At 41.6% G+C, this 21951-nt stretch overlaps 1 protein-coding gene across 1 annotated transcript in view; it reads right to left on the bottom strand.

Annotated features, from left to right (window-relative positions):
- Positions 1-21951, bottom strand: part of Fcrl3 (Fc receptor like 3) — a 34629-nt gene continuing 12678 nt past the window's right edge. The window contains 13 exon segments of the mRNA XM_090341624.1: positions 1-835; positions 922-953; positions 2799-2867; positions 3403-3512; positions 5141-5165; positions 6583-6705; positions 7313-7591; positions 10764-11042; positions 11437-11715; positions 12522-12806; positions 13036-13293; positions 13786-14101; positions 15460-15480. Of these exon segments, the coding sequence (XP_090197750.1) occupies positions 701-835; positions 922-953; positions 2799-2867; positions 3403-3512; positions 5141-5165; positions 6583-6705; positions 7313-7591; positions 10764-11042; positions 11437-11715; positions 12522-12806; positions 13036-13293; positions 13786-14101; positions 15460-15480 (2211 nt within the window). The 3' untranslated portion in view covers positions 1-700.

Raw genomic sequence — 21951 nt, 5'->3', positions numbered from 1 at the left:
GGTTTATATTTCATAGATACATATTAATCTATGTAATAAAACATTACATCTATAGAGTCATAAATTATTATGTCTATGTAGTTGTGTTTATTTTTTCAATACCATGTTCATAGCATTTAGCACATAAATATTGAATCCTTGCTCTTGTACTGTTTAGATCTAATAGCCACATATTAAGGATACCATGAACCTTTTGTTCCTTTGGTCTCGACTTGTCTCACTCAACATGATTCGCTCTACATTCATCCACTTCCCCTCGGATGGCATTATTTTGTCTGTTGGCTATGTAGAATTCCATTGTATATCTGCAGTAGGGCATCTAGGTTGTTTCCATCGCTTGGCTAGTGTGAATATGCAGAGATGAACATAGCTGAGCGGGTATCCTTATCATATCCTGGGTTATGATGCTCAGGATAGATGCTCAGGATTTATCTCCACCTAAATCTTGTGACATTAACTAGATCACTCTCTGTTCCACAGCACTGGAAGCTGTAGACCAACATGCCCTGCCATACTCAGATACTGCACATTCTCTCTCCAGAGAACACACTTGGGCTGCCATTTTGAATAGCCTTGTGTCTCCTGTGGTCCAGCTCCTGGGCAGGCAGAGTCCAGGAGAGAAGAGCAGGTTATTAAAAGAACCAGGAAAATAACACACAACATCTTCCCAAGATTTCTGAACACTATTCTGGGTCACGAGTTAGTGATCCGAGACTGCTGGTTCCGTGGGGACATTCTCGTAGTTTTGTGTATCATCGTCCTGATCACTGTTGACCTGCCGGGCAGAAGCATCACAGTGTGCTGTCCTCAACTCAGAATAAATGACCACAGGTTCCTGGTGAGAAAAATCCACAAAAGATAAACTCCAAAATACAGGTGTGGAAGAGGAGCCAGGAGGGAAAGCCAGGGAATGAGACTCACCTTATCTTTCTGACACACCTTTGGTGAATTAGCTGTTGAATGAGAGTAGCAAAGAAAGAATTGAACTATCTTACAGTGGGTGCTAAGCCAGTTGCACTTCCCCTGTTCATCTCTTGACCTGTTCCTGCTGAGTTATTTTTTCCATTCCTTCAGAGATAAAGTACACACAGGGTAAAGCCCCTCCTAAGTTCCCAGGATGATTTTCTCTCTTGTTCCTCACTTATCACAACCCTGACCAGGCCTCCCCAACAGTTACGGCAGGCCTCTACATCCGTTTTGACTATTTGGGAGAAGGGAAATATGTATGACAAACTCTTTGGGCTCAGAAAAGTTGAATGAAGCCACACAATAAATTTCCCCAGAAGCCTAAGATTTGGCAGTGTATCTTTAAGGAAATTTGGTGTGTGTATTCCTTCTCACTTTTTGAAGAATTTATTTTTCCTTTTACCTAGTAAGCTTTCATTAAAAAAGTGTAAAGGTAAGCTCCCGAGATAGAAATAACAGAAAGTCAGTCCATGTGGTACAGAAGATCGTAATTTTAAAGGAGAGAAATAACATAGAAACATTTTTTAAGTATTATGAGCACTCAGATAGAAACCATGCTGGTCACACTGTTAGGTCTGCCCTGGAGAACAGCCCCTCCCTGCTTCCTCTTCACCTGCCTGAAACCAGTAATCACCTGACTGTGAGTTAGCAAAGGACTCGAGATGCCGAGATCACTTCCTCATCTGCTGAGGTCCCATCCTGGACCACCTTCAGAGAGTAAGAGAGTTCCTAGGCTCTGAGATCACTTCCACATCCACAGTGGTCACGCCTCCTGCCTTTCCCTATCGAATCTAGCTCAACACGAGTCTCCTCCTCTTTTTCTCTTCCTTCCCCTCCATCTCTGCGTGCCTCCATATTATACAGGCCTGCAGTTTGTTCTCCCCCACCCCCCAATAACCCTTTTCTGCCTAAACCATGTGGCAGGTTTCCTTTCTTTCTAGTGAACCTTACAGTCACCACCCATGGCGACCAGGTCTTCTCAGTTAGGACATGAGGAATTCCTATGAGCTTCACTGTGGTGCCCAAGCCCCACCCTGGATTGTGAGCAGGGGTCACCAGCTGCACTAGAGATGAAGTGACTTCAGGAGGGTTAAGAAGTGCGTTCCCACAGCACTAAAATGACAAAAGTAAGGACAAAATGCTACATTAAAGACCTAAAGCAGAGCCCAAGAGGTGCAGGTCTAGGCAAGAGAGAGCCCCTGAAGATAATAATTGCAGGAAATGGTGGGGTCACGTTGTACTTCTCACAGGGCTTGCACTATACACAGTTTCAAGGTTGAAGATAAAGACTAGAAATGGGAATCAGCTAAGAGAAGTACATATGCAATTATCAGAGGCTTCATGTGTGAGTAGCATTCATTCATTCATTCATTCATTCCAAATATAGTCCAAGGGGCCTATGATTTATCAAGCATTGATCTCAATGCTATGAATACATACATGAGAATATCTGTTTGTCTCCAAGTATTTATAAAGTGTGATAGTAATATAAACAGGTAAGAGAGCTGATCAGATGACTGTCATTAGAAAGCAGGAAATGCTTTCCTGTTGGCTACATATTATTGCCAGTCCTGGGCTTGAACTCAAGGCCTGAGCACTGTCCTTGGGCTTTCTCAAGGCTAGAGCTCTACCACTTGAGCAATAGCACCACTTTCAGCTTTTTTCTATGTATGCAGTACCGAGGAATCGGGCCCAGGTCTTCGTGCATGCTAGGCAAGCACTCTACCACTAGGCCAAACTCCCAGCCCTGAGATGACCCTTTTATCAAAGACCCCTTGCTGGAACTGAGTGCACATTGCCACCTCACCTCTATTTGTAGAAAGTTACATCACCTGAATTTCCTTTTTGAAGCCAGATATGTTGGATCTGCGAATAAACCATGTTGCTGCCTCCAGGATTTACTGTGAGAAAAACAAAACCAGATATACGTGGCTATAGTTAAGAGCTCACACTCCAGACTGTCCTTCTATGTTGCTTTAGACTTGGGGTTGATTTCTTTCCTAAAGGTTCATGTGTTAGAAGCTTAGTCCTCAGTATAGTGATGATAAGAGGTGGTGTGACTTTCCAGGGTTATGGTCCAGTGAGAGAGCATCACAGGTCCTTCTCCTCACTCTGGCTTCCTGTCTCACCCTGTGATCTTCCCCTCTTGTGTGTGTTCCTGCCTTCTGCCTTGAGCTCCTCACCAGAGCTGATGTGGTGCCATGCCCTTGAATCTCCAGAACTGTGAGTTAACCCACTTTTCCTTGTAAGGTACCCCAGTCTCAAGGTGTTTCATGATAGTAATAAAACCAGACTGACATAGCCTCCCATACACCAGCTTTATCACCCAATGATGCCAGGAACATAATTTGAAATTGGATATTAAATATACTTGCATTTTATTTCAAACCTTTTTTTCTCTACTAGCACATCCCAGGAGGCTTCTGGAGTTCTCACCATTATTGTATATTGGCTGAAGCTCCATTAGGGCTGGGTGTTCAGCATGGAGGTGATCCTGGGGGTCTATGCTAGGGAGCCCCAAAAAAGATTCCTGCCAATCACTGGGTCTGTGGCAGAGGGGAAGAGACAATGCATGCAAAGTATTTCTCTGAGACAAAAATATCTAGGATGGCCCAGAGCCCAGCAAGATTCATGTAAAAGTATTGTGGCCACTTCTCCATGACACTTTCAGGAAAACATGGCTAGGAGAATGACATTCATAGAATGGAACCTGGGTAGCAGAGCAGGTAAGGTAAGGAGGCAAAAGCTACATGATCCCAGAGCCGTTTTGATAGGGTAAAGGTTTATATTTGGCTAAATTAAAAAAAATATTTTCAAGCTGGTGTGCAGTGGCTCATGCCTGTCATCCTAGCTACTCAGGAGGCTGACACCTGAGGATCAAGGTTCAAAGCCAGCTTGGGAACTAAAGAACGTGAGACTCTTATCTCTAATTAATCACTAGAAAACAGGAAGTGGTGCTGTGGCTCAAGGGGTAGGGCGGTAGCCTTGAGCTTAAGAGCTCAGGGATAACACCCAGGCCCAGAGTTCAAGCCTCATGACCCACAAAAGAAATATCTTCAGCCTGGCACCAGTGGCTCACACCTGTAATCCTGGCTACTCAGGAGGCTGAGATCTGAGGAGATCTGAAATCTGAGCCAGCTTGGTCATAAAAGTCTGTGAAACTCTTATCTCCAGTTAATCAGAAGTGGTGCAGTGGCTCAAAGTGGTAGAAGCGCTAGCCTGAGCTGAAGAGTGCAGGGAGAGCACCCAGGCCCAGAGTTCCAGCCCCATGACCGACCAAAAAAAATATTTTCAATGATGTAAATGCCTAAACATTGATATACTAGGACATCTGCATTCTCATAGAACTTGACATTTATTTATTTATTTGGCAGTCCTGGGCTTGAGCTCAGGGCCTGAGCACTGAGCACTGTCTTTGGGTTTTCTAAAGGTTAGAGCCCTTGACCTTTATTTATTTATGTATTTACCAGTCCTGGGCTTGAGCTCAGGGCCTGAGCCCTGTCCTTGGACTTTCTCAAGGCTAGAGCTCTACCACTTGAGCCTCAGCACCATTTCTGGCTTTTTTCTATGTATGTGGTATGGAGGAATTGAACCTGGTTCTTTGTGCGAGCACTTCACCATAGGCCAAACTCCAGGCCCCTTGATCTTTAGTTTTTGAAAAGAAAAATCTCTTTCAATTTTCTATCTTAGGATCCAGTGGCTTATTTTGCTTGTAAAAGATACCATAAAGCCACCTTAAGAAAAGTGACATTAAAAAAAAAACTCTTCACATCCTTGTAGTTATGTTTTTTTTTTTAACTCAAATGATTATTTCCTAAATGAGTATTTAAGTGGAGGAAGTGGAACAAGAAATAATCACTTATGGCCCATGAAAGCTGATGTCATTAGGATACCCAGGGTCAATTTTTAATCCGATCATATAATTAGTAGATAAATAAGTAGATAAACATGGACAACAAATTGTGTATATTTTGTACATCAGTAAGCCTATCGAGTATACTTTACAAATATGATAGAGCCCTCCTTACTTACATTTTGTGGTTTTTCAGAATGTTAAAAATGTTGATAGGAAGTCCATTCAAAACTGTTCACTGTGTATATACTTCCATGTTCCTATCTTATGGTTATAAACAAATCACAAACATGTTGGCAGCACAAGAAGCAAAGACCTTACCTAGGTGTCTCAGGTGCAGAAAGTTCTGCAAAAATGAACAAAGGAACATTGATGGTAAGTGCTATGTGCTCTGTGTTCGAATCTTGCTTCCTAGAATAACAATTCATTCTAAGATCGTGATACAGCAAACCTTGGGCAATATCTACCCCCTTGTTATTAGCAAGGAGGGTAGGGGTCGTGAGAGACCTCTGCCCAGAATCATGCTTACTCGTTTTGGTCTTTTCTTAGGCAGTAGTAATGTAAAAAGTAAGTCCAGATTGCTGCCTCTACCTCAGGAGTGGCCACCACATGACAGAGGAGAGGCCACCCACAGGCTGTGTTGATAAAGCTTGAGGGACCACACAGAAATGGGAGGAGGATATTGGCAAACAAACATCAAACAAGGTGTTAATATCCAGAATGCATAATACTGAACTCCACAAAAAATAAATACAAACACCATGTCAATTTAAAAAATAAAAATTGAGGGCCGGGAGTTTGGCCTAGTGGTTAAAGTGCTTGCCTAGCATGCATGAAGACCTGGGTTCGATTCTTCGGTACCACATACATAGAAAAAAAGCCAGAAGTGATGCTGAGGCTCAAGTGGTAGAGCTCTAGCCTTGAGAAAATCCAAGGACAGTGCTCAGGCCCTGAGCTTAAGCCCAGGACTGGCGGAAAAAAAAAAAGAGAGTCTCAAAAAATAAAAATTGAATGAAAGGTGTTGTTATATTGAGCAAAAATGCAAGAACTAGGCTGGGTGAGGTGGCTCACCCCTGTAATCCTAGCTACTCAGGAGGCTGAGATCTGAGGATCACACTTCAAAGCCAGCTGGGGCAGTAAAGTACAGAGAGAGAGAGAGAGAGAGAGAGAGAGAGAGAGAGAGAGAGAGAGAGAGAGAGAGAGAGAGAGAGAGAGAGAGAGAGAGAGAGAGAGAGAGAAAGAGAGAGAGAGAGAGAGAGAGAGAGAGAGAGAATGAGAATAAAGAGTAAAACTGTATTAGCAGATATCAGGAAATATATATTCTATACTAGCAAAAGTGATCAGAAATTGAGTTTTAATCATTCTCGAATTCACTATTAATTTCATCCATATTTCATTATAATTGACTTATTCAAATACATCTCAGTTTATGGTCTGCACATTGGATGATTACTTTGTGACGAATGGAAGGCTTTCTTTTTACTTTCAGAAGACTTTGGAGTGGACATGGGGCAGTAAATATTTAAAAACTAGCAAAACTCTGCTATTTGGTTTAAAATTTCCAACAAGTAAGATTCTTTTTTAAAAAATGACACTGGAACTTGAATCTCCCTTTTTGGTTATTGTCTACAGAGTGCCAGTGAGTAGCAACACTGAGAGCCTTGTCACTGGAAAGAAACAACTGGCTTTTATAAGATGCACTACCGATGGCAAATTAACATGGCAAAGGCAAAAGTCACAACCTCATAGAGGAAGACACAGACACCCACCTGACTGCCTTTGAGTCCTGAAGTGGTACAGCAGGATGACGGCAGCAAGGCTAAGGACGCCCAGCAACCCCACAATGACACCAGCAGAGATGAGGCCAGCTCTGCTCCTTTGTGGGCCTGAGTGAGAAGACCTATATTTGAGTCTTAGCAGCAAAGCATTTTTTTTTTTTTTGGTGGGTCACAGGGCTTGAACTTGGCCTGGGTGTTGTCCCTGAGCTCTTCAGCTCCAGGCTACTGCCCTACCCTGAGTCAAGCCCCACTTCCTGTTTTCCAGAGGTTAATTGGAGATAAGTCTCAGGTTCTTTTGTGCCAGGGCTGGCTTTGAACTTTGATCCTCGGATCTCAGCCTCCAGAGTAGCTAGGATTACAGGCATGAGCCACTGTGCCCAGCCCAGCATGGTAAAGCTTTTAAGTCTAGACAAAATTCACAGTCTAGGGATCTGTGAGGGCCACTATTTTTCAGGTTCTCATTTCTCCCTTCAAACTTATCTCTGCTAGTTTACAATCTTCAAATCAATGACAAAGGAAGGGTGCTAAAGCAGCATCTAGCATTAAAATATATCACTTTTATGAACATCCATGAAATCAGTCTCCATCTCAAAAAGCCCCAGATCTTGGTGGTCATATTTAGAAACTTTTGATATTGATTGAATTTATACTATCTGATAGGCAGAAACTTTTATCATATACAACCATGTTCTCAGTCCAGGCACCATGAATTCACCTGCGATGCTGAATGTTATCACCTCACTGCGCTGGGGCTCAAGGCCATTGTCAGCTTCACAGGAATAATTTCCAGCACGTTCTGTAGTCACAAAGAACTTGAAGGATGCACCTCCTTCCGTGGGAGCCAAACTGACCCCCAGAGGGATGTTGTCATGATAAAACTGGTACAGGATCGGAGGAGAGCCTTTCAAGGCCTCACAGTAAATTTCTACCTCTTCCCCTATTGTAGCCTGGGATCCAGGGGTCTGGAGGTTGAGGACAATGTCAGACACTGGAACTGAGGGAGGAAAAACACTTCACTGATAGTTCTGCATAAGTGTGTATAGACAAGAAAACTTAATAAAGAAATATAGGAGTTGGGTTTTTGCTTTTTTTTTTTTTTTTGCCAGTCCTGGGCTTGAGCTCAGGGCCTGAGCACTGTCCTTGGACTTTCTCAAGGCTAGAGCTCTACCACTTGAGCCTCAGCACCACTTCTGGCTTTTTATCTATGTATGTGGTACCAAGGAATCGCACCTGGGTCTTCGTGCATGCTAGGCAAGACTCTACCACTAGGCCAAACTCCTGGCCCCTGTTTTTTTTTTTTTTTTTTTTAGCAGAACACAGATCTGGATTCAGGAAACCTGGGCTTGGATCCTGTCTCTTTGGTTGTTATTAGGTCTACAATCATGATTTTTAAGAACTTTTAAATTAATCTAAGTCTCAGTTCATTCCTCTGTACAAAGGAGTTAATCATCAGTTATATCAATAATGTATATAAAGTGCTCAATAAACATGACCTATCATTACTGATAGGAATAACTAGAAAGTCAATTCTGAACATGCTTATTCTTGCATATTAGTTCTAAGACCAAGACCTACACATCTATTTAAGATAAGATATTATTGCTCTCTTTCCAATTACTTGGTTTCATTTTTCAGCATAACATTGAATACTTCCTAATGTACATACATACATTCATGTATACATACCCAAATAAAACATCCATCTCTCTACCATTATATATCATTACCTTAATCAAAACTAAGTTCCATAAGAACACAGTTTTGATTTTTCTTTGCTGTATTTTTCACATGTTGGAACTCTGTGGTTTACAATAGCTACCAAATATCCAGTGCCAGACCTGGTGACACAAAGCCATCTTGATGTAGCACTAGCAAAAAATGACTTCTATTTGAATTGATTATATAAATAGGATATAGTCCAAATTCAGACAAAAATTAATTTGAAATGTAAACTGTAAAATCCCTGGCTCTACTAAGTTGTAGAGAACTCTGGAAGAGCTGATCTATATGAAGGGCTTGAGGTACAAGTGTGTGTTTCACTGCCTAGGGAGACTTGCTAAGGATCTCTGCTTTGTGTTAGAGATTAGCTAAAGGGGAATGAATGAGTGCAATTGTGAGACCATTCATTAAATGACAAGGATTACAGTTGAGAATGAGCCACCTTCTGACTACCTTATCTCTAGCTTAGTAAACAAAGTCATACTTTTGTAACTGAATGATTCTTGCTAAATCTAAACAGAATGTTTAAGTTTGATCCTTGTATATGCTATCTGAATTTTCAAATATCCTAGGTGAGATGCTAAGGGCCTTAAAACTAAGTCTGTTGCTGCTATTCCCTTCTCCCAACTCGGGCTCAAACTCAGGGCCTGGGCACTGTGCCTGGGCCTCTGTTCAGAAGGCTAGTGCTCTATCACTTGAGCTACAGTACCATTTCTGGTTTTTCTGAATAGTTTATGGGGGTTAGAGTCCCGTGGACTTTCCTTTCCAGGCTGGCTTCAAACTGCCATCCTCAGATCTCAGTCTCCTGAGTAGCTAGGATTACAGGTGTGAGGCACTGGCTGGCACCTGGCAGCAGCTCCTCTTCCTCCCCCTCCCCTTCCCTCTCCCCTCCCCCTCCCCTTTCCCCTCCTCCTTCGGTACTGAAGATCCATCCTAAGGCTTTGTGCATGCTCAGCAAGCTGTCTATCACTGAGCTCTATCCCCAGCCTAAGATGTCTTTGGCATTGTGTGCATTTTACTTTTGCCTTTCTAGCCACATCTCTGGTCTTCTATATTCTGGGAGCAGATTGCCGGCTTCCTATTTATCTTTCACAGTAGGAACCTCTGGTTCCTTCTGTACCTTCTTCTAAAATCAGGGACTGGGAGAGACTATAGCTATCACCAAGCCTAGGGGTACAAATATTCCATTCTATGTGTGGGAAAAAACTCTATGATGATGAGAAAATTTTTAGCATTTCATTTTGAGCTTGAAAGAAAGACATTTGGCTCTACAAATATTTCTGCTGGTGCTCTTCATTGAGCCATGCACCACCACCTGTGATGGAAAGACACAGGGGTGAGATCTTGGCAAGGCTCCTGGCACCTGGGGCAGTGGGGAAACAGTGTTCATTCCCTTCTTCAAACACACTTAGTATATTAGAACACTTTGCCCATTTGCTTGCCTACTTATCTGCTTTTATCAATTATTTTAACTTAATAAAATCTTCACACTGCTCTAAGATGAGATGAAGGAATGACCACACACCTCTGAACAGAACATCGTAATTATTTTGTTATTTTTGTGCCAAAATTCTGAGAGGTTGGATCTAAAGATGAAACCTATGTCTATCTATGAAGACAGACAGTATATAATTATTAGTGATTTTGGAGGGGTGATTGGTGCTTATAATAATACTCGGGAGATACTTGTCTATGTTACTGCTGCTGCAGTAGTGGGAATTGAACCCAGAGCTTCAATTATGCTAGGCAAGTGCTCAGCTTCTTCTGTCATACCTTAGCTCTTTCGTTTGTATTTTGTTTCTGAAATAAGGTCTCACTAACTTTTCCTTGGTTGGCCTCAAAATGGCCAATCCAGGAAAATTTACAGATATACAACCATACTTGACTAAATGACACATTTTAAAGCTTAGGGTATGGATCAAATGGCCAAGAAACAGCCTATCAAGTTCAAAGGCTTGAGTTCCAATAATGCAAAAAAAGTGCTTAAGGTGGTCTGAAGACTACTAAGATTAACAAAAATACAACTTTGTTTAATCAGCAGAGAGCTAAATAATATAATAATTTTTATAGTGGTAGGGGAGGGACATCAAACAAGAAATGGTCTGGTCATTTATTCCTGGACAAAGAAATTCAGGAGTCAGGCTGTCTTTCTGTACTATGTGAATAACTGCAGAATCATCCAATATATTTTGGAAAGTCTTCATGCTTCTGTTTTTAAGAGTAGAAGGCTGGACCATATGGCTTTCCATGACACCAGCAAAGTAAAGAAGGGAGTAGTGGACTATGCTACTAAACTTGTGACCAGCAATGATGAATCCTAGAACTCCCAGGTACAGATAAAAAAGGGGGAGCCTGTTGGAATTTCCTACCTGCAAGAGCCCAATTGGATCCGTGTTTGAAGAAGAACTCAGCCCAACCTTAGCCCTTATCTGGAATAATCTGCTTACCTATGACCTTGAGACTCACTCTATGACTGCGCTGGGGCCCTAGGCCATTGTCAGCCTCACAGGAGTAGTTTCCAGAATGTTCCTCAGTCAGGGAGAAATTGAAGGATGTTCCTCCGCCATTGGGGGCTGAACTGTTCCCCAAAGTGACATCTTCATGATAAAACTGATACCAAATTGGGGGAGAGCCTCTCAGGGCTTCACAGTGAAGCTCCACCATGTCCCCCACTAGAGCTTGGTCCCTGGGAGTCCTGAGAATGAGGACAGGGCGGGACACTAGACCTGGAGGAGACAAGAAACTGTGAGAGAAGATTCTGATGCTTCCCGAATTCATAACCCCATTCAAGTTGTTTGGAAATAGAGACATTCCTTGATTGATTCTATTTCCCATAAACTGTAATTTTCTCGTCTAGAAGCACACACTCTAGAAGCAGATCCTGAGACGTAATCTTGGGTAATCCTGTTTTCATCCTCAAGAAACAAAGTGCCTTCAACTTCTTTGGTCGTCTTTACAATTGCTCTTCAACCTTCACCCCCGATCCTTGTGTTTGACAGAAAACCAAAACCCTAGTTGATGAACTAAAGGGAAAACAAAACAAACAAGCAACAAGAAAAAAAAAATCCAAACAAGCAAACAAACTAACCGCCCCCCCCCCCAAAAAAAAGCGGAACTCACTTCTCACAGTGACTTGAATCCGATTGCTGAGGATAGGGGCGCCATTGTCAGCCACACAGTAGTATCTCCCTGCATTGTGCGTCTTTACAGTGGGTACCAGCAGCTCTGCCAGCAGGGACTGCTGGGTCTTCTTGCCCACACTTGTTCCATCTTTATGCCAGGAGAAGGTGATTGTTCCTGTGCCCTTAGCAACTGAGCAGATAAGAACCAAATTTTCTCCTTCTATCAGCAGCCCTCCTGGGGGCCGGATCTCTAGATTCACATCAGACACAGGGATTCCTAGGACATAAGATAACACAAGAGGGTCTCAACCACAGGGATTGCCAAGTCAAGCAAAAGGCTGGTGCTTCCACAAGTAGGCTAGTAGCTGCAGGTGAAATAGGCAGGGGGAAAAGTAGAAGCTAATGGTAGATCTCTTCTGAAGAGAGCAACATTCCTCCTCAATCATATACAGTTTCCATCCTTGAGAAACATCAGCACCAATTAAGGTCTTCCTAAACCCAACATTGCCTGCAGACACACCTGATGACCGTTTATGTGAAAGGTGTCATTGCTGTATTAATGGACCTCAGAAGAAGATTGAATGAATGCTGGAATGTCATTTCTTTGCTGAAATGACTCTATTTACAACCAAAACACCTCTCCTGACCTCTTACCTCCATGTCTCCACATCCTTCTCCCACTATTTCAGTTCGTGTTCCTCTTGCTCCTAGTCCTACTATTTTGATGTGAGCTTAAGCCAGTAAACAGAAACACCATGGAGTGGGGGCAGTTAGAGACCCCATGTAGTCGGCAGGGCTTCTAGTTGCCAGGTGATTTGTGAGAGAACCTATCCTGTACATCTTTGAAACCCCACAGGGTTGGGCATCCAGGAACCAGTCAGTAATCACCGTTATCTGACTTAGGTAGAAATTAATTCCTTTGGCCAGAGAAGCTAGGTTAATGTTGAATCTAAAGCAGAAAGAATACTAGGACAGATGGAAATGAATTTCTATATCCACCATCCTGGAGCTGGGGACAGACAATGTCACTTCATATACTCCTCAGCTCTGTCACCCTTCCCTTCTCTCCTACCCCACACTCACTCTGCACACGTATCTTGAAGATTGAGCTGCTTTTGATGATGTTATAAGTCACTGCTTCTGCCTGGCACCTGTAGGACCCCGAGTCTTCCAGCCACATGGTAGGGAGCTGGATCTTCGAAGAGCTGTTGCAACCTGACCCTAGGAGCTGACCATCTTTGAAGAAGCAGAATTGGAGCTGGACATATGACCTCTGTGGAGGGAGTCGGGTCTCACAGTTCAAGGTCACTGGATACCCCTCAATAGGCCAAGAAGGGCTGAACGTCAGCACAGGAGGTAGAAATAGCTCTAGAGAGAACAAAAAATCCTCTAGGCAGTGAGCACAAGATCCTTGTAAAGATGTACGTGTGCTGTCAATATCAGCAGTAGGAAATTGAGAACTAAGCAGGTGGGACCATCCTTTTCCCATAATATAACAGGCTTTTCTTAAAATCCCACCCCACCCCCCAGTCAGCTTACTTCACTTTTCACATAGCTTCCTTGCCCAAACTTACAAACCACAAGAGTTCACCATTACCTTGAATTTGGATATTTAGAGGCCTTGAGGTTTTAGACCACGATATTATCCCCAAAGGTTTCCAAAAGGCAGTGCAGGAGTATTTACTGTTGTCTCTCAAGACTGAATATAGTTTGATGGTATCTGAATTGTTACTCTCAAGTTTTTTTCCATCTTTAAAGAAAATTGAGTTTAATTGTCCTCCTTTTCTTTGACATTTCAGGAATACATTATCTCCTTCAAAGATAGGCTGGGGTGAGGCCTGGAGTATCACCTCATCTGCAAAGAGTGGAGAACATACTCGAACCAATCATGTCTCTCTCTCTCTCTCTCTCTCTCTCTCTCTCTCTCTCTCTCTCTCTCTCTTCTCTTTCTCTCCCCCCATTTCTATTCATAAAAGAGAAGCTAGCACTCTGCATACAGCAGAAAATATCCCAATCTCCTTTTTATGCACTCAGGACCAGATTTGTTTTGACTAAGAGAGTGAACTAACTTCCAGAGAGTGTCATTCAGAAGTCCTTGCATGTTTTTACATGATAGAACAGTTTTATGCTGCAGCTTCCTGCAGATATGGTTTCCTTTTTGTCTGGTGGCCTCTGGGTTGCTGACATTTTTCCAGTAGGAAAAGACAGTGATGCTACCCTATCTCTTTAAGATCAGCAAATCACACATCTCCATCCCCTTGTAGAACTCTGCCTGTGCTACCCACATTAACCCAGTCTTCAGACAGTCTGCCCAGTGGCTTGAGAGACTCCCCACCCCCTTCCTCACCAGATAAAAATTTTACATGCACAGGTTCACTGATGGAGGATCTTTCAGTCTTGCATTGGTAATGCCCAGACTTTGTTATTGTGATGCTATTAGGTTCATTTTTCCACACATGGCTGTCAAGGAACCAGGTTATAGGTCCCTGAACTAAGGAAAGGGAATCCATGCAAGTGAGAGTCACTGACTCTCCTTTGAAGGTTGTGGACAATGGAGGATGAAGCAGAAGTACAGCTCTCGGAGGTATTCCTGTACAGGGAAGAAAACAATGGAAGTAGGTGACCAAACATAAAAGAACCCAGATTTGCAATTGTAAGTTTCCCTGGCATATGGATTGGAAATTAGACCAAAAGTACTTGAAGAAATAGCTGGGATAGAACATTTCCTTCTCATCTGTTGTGTTAGAAGGAGCGGGTCCTAGACTCTTGGTTTGGGCTCTGAAAAGCTTAGGAGATGTAATTTATTATTTAGAAGGACTCAGAAACTAGGCTGATTTTGAAATTCTCTTGAATTCATTTCTGTCAATCTAAATGTGAACCTGCTATGAGTATAACTCAGAAACCATGTCTAGACTCCAAAAAATATATCTCATTAACATTTAATGAATAAGATTTTTTTTTTACTTTCATTACTTTCTTTTTTTTTCTTTTAGGACTGGTATAGGGATTTGAACTCAGCACTATAATTTAGCTTTTTCAATCAAAGTAGATCCTTTATCATTTGAGCTATATTTCCACTTCCAACCTTTTCTGTGTGGTTAATTGGAGGAAAAAATGTCTCAGGGATTTTCCTGACCAGGTTGGCTTTGAACCATAAGCCTCAGATCTCAGCATCTTGAGTAGCTGGAATTACAGACGTGAGTTACCAGCACCCGATATTTTCGTTAGTATTTTTTTTTTTTTTGCCAGGCATGGGGCCTGAGCATTGTCCTTGAACTTTTCTCAAGGCTAGAGCTCTACCCCTTTAGCCACAGCACCACTTCCAGCTTTTTTCTTCTTCTATGTATGTGGTACCGGGGAATCAAACCCAGGTCTTTGTGCATGCTAGGCAAGCACTCTACCACTAGGCCAAACTCCCTGGCCCCCATTTTCATTACTTTAAAGCCTTGCTTAGGTGGAGATTCTACAGAGAAGACAACTTTTCTTTGCTCTCTGTCTAAGTTGGACACAGTATTTAAAGGATATAAATCATTTGAAAGAGAATGAGCTATTTGGGAAATCTGACTTGTGTTTGGTATTACAATGACTGCTGAACCTAGATGTTGAGATACCATGGTGGCACCAGCTCTTTTAATAGATATATAAGTACTTTTCTGTCCCATTTGCCTGATTGGGAGCTACCTCTTTTTCATTGACTGATAGTGATAGCTTGGGTATCTAGAGGGAGGAGACTTAGGAGATAGAGGAGGTTAGCTATGAGACTTTCTCAAGATTTATCTCCAGTCTCTCTCCATGCTTCTGCAAATGCTCCCTCCCTCTATACTGAGACATCCTGGTAACAGCGAAAATACGGAGTCTGAAGAAATCCAAGGCGGATCTGACTGCCCTCCGTAGTAACAGATGTGATCCCAGAACAGCCTTCTGCCTAACGTTGGCACATTCCAGTCACCCTCCTCTACAAGGCTGTGCTAGCTAAGAGAACTAATGCTCAGAGCCTGGGAGGAGCAAATGGGAAACTTACCTGACAGTTCTTTTGCAGGAGCTGTGAAGGAATCAAGGTTAAAAAAAATTAGCACAGCCACATTTCTCAAACCCTTTTAATTGATACTCTGAGTTTTCCAACAACCTAACCACATTAACTCCTTTAATTTTTTTCTCCCCATTTTTCTCCCATTTTATATCACATAGAATTCCTAAACATCAGCAAGAACTTTAGTCTTCAATTCCTTTTACAAACATATAATGACTTGGATCCGTGCCCCTGGGTCATCTCTTTGCTACTACATTTCTTGCAGCTTCATACTTCATTCCTCTTTCCCCTGTCCCTACCTCCCCCCCCCCCAGTCTTGTTCAGGAACAAGGAACGACTTGGAAAAGTTCTTTTTATCCCCTCATGATGTCTTGGGCTTTCTGTCATTCCTTCTGCTTCTTCAATCCTGAGCTAAATTCTGTGCTTAAAAATTCAGGAAGGGACTCTTGCTTCTCTGCTCTCTTTCTTTCACAGGTCTTTGTTTTGGAAGTCACTGTATAGCTGAATGATAACTTTGCTTGAAACTGTTAGATTGAGGGATGTGTAGTTAGTGGTTTGGCAGAGAGTAAAGTCCAAATTTACTTGGGGACCCAAGGAACAGTAGTGAGAAATCAAGGCCAACATCCTGGGTTTCCTCTGGTAGCTGTATTTGGAACCTTTAAGATGTTTCAGGCCAGATGTGGTGGCTCACGCCTGTAATCCTAGCTACTCAGGAAGCTGAAATCTGAGGATCATGGTTCAAAGCCAGCCTGGGCACTAAAGTCCATGAGACTCTTATGTTTCAGGAACTCAAGTCAGTTCTTTCACATCTCTTGCTGTCTATCTGTAAGCCCTGGGTTAAAGAAGAGACAGAAGCCCCTCGCCATTTCCTCTGTCTGAGTTTAGAAACCAAAAACATGGTCCTGGCCTGGCCAATCTACTCACCCAAGTGCAGCAGTGGTAGCCATAGGAGCACAAGGATCAGGCCCATCTGACGGTAGCACATGTCTGTCTTCCCCAAAGACAGGTTTATCTCCGATTAGATCTGTACATATTAGAAAAGGGGAAGTAGAACTTAGTATCACATGCTATTTTGAATATGTGACTAAGGCCGCCTTCCTTCTTAAATGGCATTTGTATTCCAGTCCTGGCAAGCCAGGCACTTTGAGATATGGAGGTTCGTCTTCCAACAGTTGGAGTCTCTCCAGAGGAACAGTTCCATGTCAGGCCTGGCTTCTCTGAAAATGCCAAGCTATGGATGTATTCCAACTTAAATGACCAGTTCTTCATTATTGAAAAAAAGGGGGGAAACCCTTTCTTTATTACCTCAAAGTCACAGAGCTTCTGGTTGCCTGTGAAGCTGTTAATACGCCATGGTTGGTCAATGTAGTGTCAGACTGTGTTTTGAGGTGTGAGCCACACACGGCCAAGGTGTCTGAACAATCTTTTTCACTTTTACACAAGTGGGCAGGAGACTTTAGATTAGGAAAGATAATAGAAATGTACATGTTCACAAATGGGGCTTGTCCTACTCTGACTATGCAAATTAGGAAGTAAAGGAACAAGCACACAAATAGGAACTTTTTCTTCACGGTGTTTATCACCATTGAGAATTAATTTCTATAGGTACTTATTCTTCTGTATCTCTTCTCCATCCGCTCTCCACAACATTTGGGGGGCCCTATTTGTCTTATCTGCCCTCATATGCTCTATGCATCTCACCATTCTTATTTGTTTCAGTATAATTTGTTGTTCTGTTTGTTTTTTTGTCTGACTATGTATTTTGGCTCAACTCACTTGTGCGAACTTTCTTAGTCACCCAGGTATGAAAATTCTAGGCCATCATGTCCAGCCAGCTTTTGGTAAGTAAACACCTAATGAGTTTTGTTTGGAAGGATAATTGAATGGTCTGCAAGAAGCTCTGAATCAGTATTTCTTAACCTTTTGTTCATTACATTCCTGCAAAGGCCCTTTTGTAGACATTTGTTTTTATAGTACCAGGACTTAAACTCAGGAATTCCCATTTGTTGGGCAGGTGCTCTACCACTTGATCTACCCCACCACCCATTTTTGCATTGGTTATTATTATTATTAATTATTATTTTGAAATTTAGGATCTTGCTATATGCCTGAGCCAGCCTACAATGCAATTCTCTTATTTGTGCTTACTCAGATTGTTAGGAAGACAAGCACAAGCCATGGAGTTCAGCCATTTGTTGAGACAGGATCACAAACAACTGCGAATCTATGTCAAGATCAAAAGTGAGGATGAGAATAGTTACTATTAGTTGATGAATGTGGAAGGAAAGAGGTGCTCAGAAAAGCAAACTTTTGACTCTCATTGCTCATTTTGAGGCAACATATTGTGTTTTCTATTCCTCCTTCATATTCATGTTATCATCCTACTATTGAAACAGACTTTATACTTAATTTAGTTTCCAAATAAAATGCTAAATATCACATTAAGGTTGAAGCTTAGATTTAAATTATATATGTAACTTTATAAATATATATTTATATGTATATATACAGATAGACATAGAGAAAGATGATATAGTGTGTTAATGGTGTGACTGTGCATGTGTGTGTATGCTAGTACTGGGGCTTGAACTCAATTTTTCACTCTCCCACTTGAGCCATACCTACACTTTGTTATTTGGGGTCTTTTTTCTGCATAATTGAAGATTAGAGTCAGTTTTTCTGCCTTGATTCTCAGAGCTAAGCCTCTTAAGTAGCTAGGATTATAGGCATGAGTAATCAGCCTCTGGTCAAAAGTTTATAATTTTTTTTTACTATGAACCATGTTCCATACCATATTTAGAATACATACATACTAAAAATGTGATCATTCTTTCCTGACATTCAGATGTAACTGGAAGTCCTATATTTTTATTTGTTAAATCTGATAATCTTAACAGAATAGAAACATTTTTAGTTTCCATGAATAAATTACTGAAGGGACACTGGTTTTATTTCTATGTGCATATAGCTTTAACTCTACCCTTCCTTTTGCTCCTTAACTTATTCCATCTTGGGATGAATGAAGTGCTTTATTTGATTTTTAAATTTGGGAAGAATAAATAAGGTATGTTCTCCACAGCTTCCCTTTGATACAAACCTTCTGAGGGATCAGTGTGCAAGACCTTTCCCCTGCAGGCCTGGGAAGGAAGTTCTACAGTTAAGAAATTCTCAGAGATATGAACAGCTGGGACCTGGGCTTAGATATAAGAGCAATAAAAAAAAAAAAAAAAAGAACAGTGCCAGGAGTTTCGCCTAGTGGTAGAGTGCTTGCCTAGCATGCATGAAGACCGGGTTCGATTCCTCGATACCACATACATAGAAAAAAAAGCTGGAAGTGGTGCTGAGGCTCAAATGGTAGAGCGCTAGCCTTGAGAAAGCCCAAGGACAGTGCTCAGGCCCTGAGTTCAAGCCCCAGGACTGGCAAAGAAAAAAAACCCCAAAAATAATGAAAAAAAATCAAAATAAATGAACAAATACACAGGAGTCATGTATTTATAAGGAGAAGCTATTGGTGGAACCAGGTCCCTTGGTTCATGGCCTTTGATATTAGTAAGAGATCAGGACAATTTCTATATTGAAGAGCTTAATCTTGGGGGACCTTGAAGTTTAATTACTAGGCCTGTGCAAGAGGCATGGAGCCATAGGGCTCATGGGTTTGTGACCTTTGGGGGTGACACCAGCTTCTGGTGGTTTTGTTCATGGGCTACTGGCTGTTTCTATAGAGAAGGAACTGCAGTCATGGATAGCAATAATCAAAAGGCACAGAAAAATCTAGAAAGCTGTAATGGCCTTTGAAAACAAGGGCAGAGGAGGCCAAGATCTACCCCTGAGCCACTGGCAATGGGATAACTAGAGGGTTGCTTAGCAACAGGGACTTGGGGATTATGCAGTGGCTCAATAAAAGTCCATGGTCACCCAAATCACTTTCCTAGACAGTCATAGCAGAAGATAGACTTTGTGACAAAATTGAAAAGCTCTTAGCTTTGGTAGGCACTGGTGATTGGAATAGTACTTTTAGCTGTAAGGTTTTATGTGCTATAAAGTACCAGTAGTTCAAAACTGCTAGTGCCCACCTCTAAAGTCTTGCTGTATATTAGTCACCCTGAAATTGAGGCTCACAGAGCAAACTCGACAGACAATTCTTTGTTGTTGGTGGTGGTGGTGGTGGTAGTACTGGAGCTTGAAGGCAAGGCCTTTCAGTTACTCCTTTCACTTACTCAGCTTGCTCACTCATATGGCACTCTACCATTTAAGTTATGCCTGCTGTCCAGTTTTTTGTTGCTTGTTTTGGAGATGGTATTTCAGATTTTTCTGCCCAGGCAGAGTTTCAGCCTGCTAAGTAGCTAGGTATACAGACCTAAGCAACTGGTGTCCAACTTGGACAAGTCGTTTATGAATACATTTCAGGTTCATGGGTAGAAATTATTCAAATAATTAGTAATAAGTTTCCAAAATTATAGAATTACTTTAGGTATACATGTAGGTCTGGCCCAAATTCTGTAGAAAACATAGCTGATAAATAGTTGGAATTCAAAAGAGGATGAGCATCACGTCATTGGAGAAAGATGAACACCAACAGGACGCTTTGGGACATGAACTTCAGAAACATAGTTATTTCATTTCAGAAATATGCTGAAATATTTTCTCATTGAAATCAATTTAGGACAAAGTGAAAATATTCCCCCAGAGGCCAAACAGTGAAGGCCTCTCTTCCTACTGGTGGGTACGGCAGCTGGGTTACTTAAGAGACTTCTCACTGAGCTCAGACTCAAGTGTCAGAAGCATTTCACTCAAAGAAGAAGTGAAAATAAAGAAGTTTTGAATAGATTTAATAGAAAAGGAACAAAGAAAGTGGTTCCTGCCCCTCAGATTGAGAAGAAATGCCTGTCATCCACCACAACCCTTTAGGGAAGTATCTCAAACTGAGTCCTTGTTCAAATGTTCTGAGTTATAAGCATGGACCCAGTGGCTTGTGCCCGTAATCCTAGTTACTCAGGAGGCTGAGATCTGAGGATCACAGTCCCAAGCCAGCCCAGGAAGGAAGGTCTGTGAAACTCTTACCTCTAATAACTTGCTCAGAAGAAGCTAGAAGTGGCACTTGTGGCTGAAGTTGTAGAATACTTTGACCACTAGCCTTGAGCAAAAAAGAAGCTCAGGGACAGTACCAAGGCCCTGAGGTCAAGCCCCAGTACTTGTAAAACAAACACAAAAACAAAACAAACCTGGAACTAACTGACTGGCATCAGTTGAAGCTAGACAGAGAATTCAGCTTCTCTCTTTTCTTCATGGGTGAATGGCCCTGTTATGGTGTGTAGAGCGCAGCCTTAGTTCCAGGCAGACACTTAACTGGTCACCTAAAAAGTAAGAAATCTAACAAAGAATCTGATTACTATGATTTTAAAAGATAATTTAAAGTTACCTGGATTTTAAAATATGCTCAGAATTTTTATAAAAGGAGGATTTTAAACTTTGAGTATGAAAAGGGCAAGATTGCAGTAAAATACCTGATACCTCAATGTTGTCATTTTAGTGTTGGAGGATATTATGGTATTTTTTAGTGGCATTGAAGAACTCAGAACTGATTATTGGACTTAATCTGGGAAGGGAAACGATTATAGCAAAGTTTCAGTCCTGGATTCCAAATGGCAGTGGTATTTCATAATTACTATGGTTATTTTTTTTCTGAATTTGCTCACAAAATTCTACATCGTTGCTCACCAGTGGTCTCACGAGGGTACCTGTAGGGTCAAAGCTCATCCCTTCATGGGGAGATTAGCAAACATGAGTGTTAAATTCCAGGACTTTGGTAGCAACTATAGGAATAGGAAGAGAAATGAGATATGGGCCCTAAGAAGCTATGAGGACCTGACACCTTTTTTTAATTAAAGAAGAGATGATCCATGTGATAAACGGAGTCTATATAAAAATAAAACAAAGGGGAAATAAATGTATTATTGTACAAAGTATTTTCATTAAATAAATACTTGTTAATGAAATTTCTACATGAGTGCCAAGATAGAAGAAAGCCATAAGACAATCTCCATAGTTAAGAGTGGAAACTTGACCTCTTTCCACTCATCTTAGAACAAGACAAGATATGTCAACTTCCATCTTTTGAATCCAAAGAGCCGTTGAAAGTTTAGCAGTGAATACTAGAAAATACAGTATACTGCAGCATTCTCTTTCTTTCTGTCTCCTTTATCCTTTTTCTTTCTTTGACTCACAAGTACTAAGTGGCTGCAGCTTTGCAGCTTTCTTAACTGCTAAGCTTGTGAAAATAGATATACTGTTGCCTCACAAGCCAAAGTTCCTTGAGAGTTAAAATATAGCTGACTCCTGTAATGGGCATGAAATGATTTCCAAGAAAAACCATTTGAACTGATCCAAGATTTGTGAGATTAGATTTACTTTATTGCACACACACACACACACACACACACACACACACACACACACGACATTTGACAGCTTTGTGCACTGGAA

Source organism: Megascapheus bottae, chromosome 10 (assembly GCF_031878675.1).
Source record: "Megascapheus bottae isolate mThoBot1 chromosome 10, mThoBot2.hap1, whole genome shotgun sequence".
Classification (NCBI taxonomy): Eukaryota; Metazoa; Chordata; class Mammalia; order Rodentia; family Geomyidae; genus Megascapheus; species Megascapheus bottae.
Note: the sequence above shows the minus strand (reverse complement) of the source record. Positions and strands in the feature narration are given on the sequence as shown.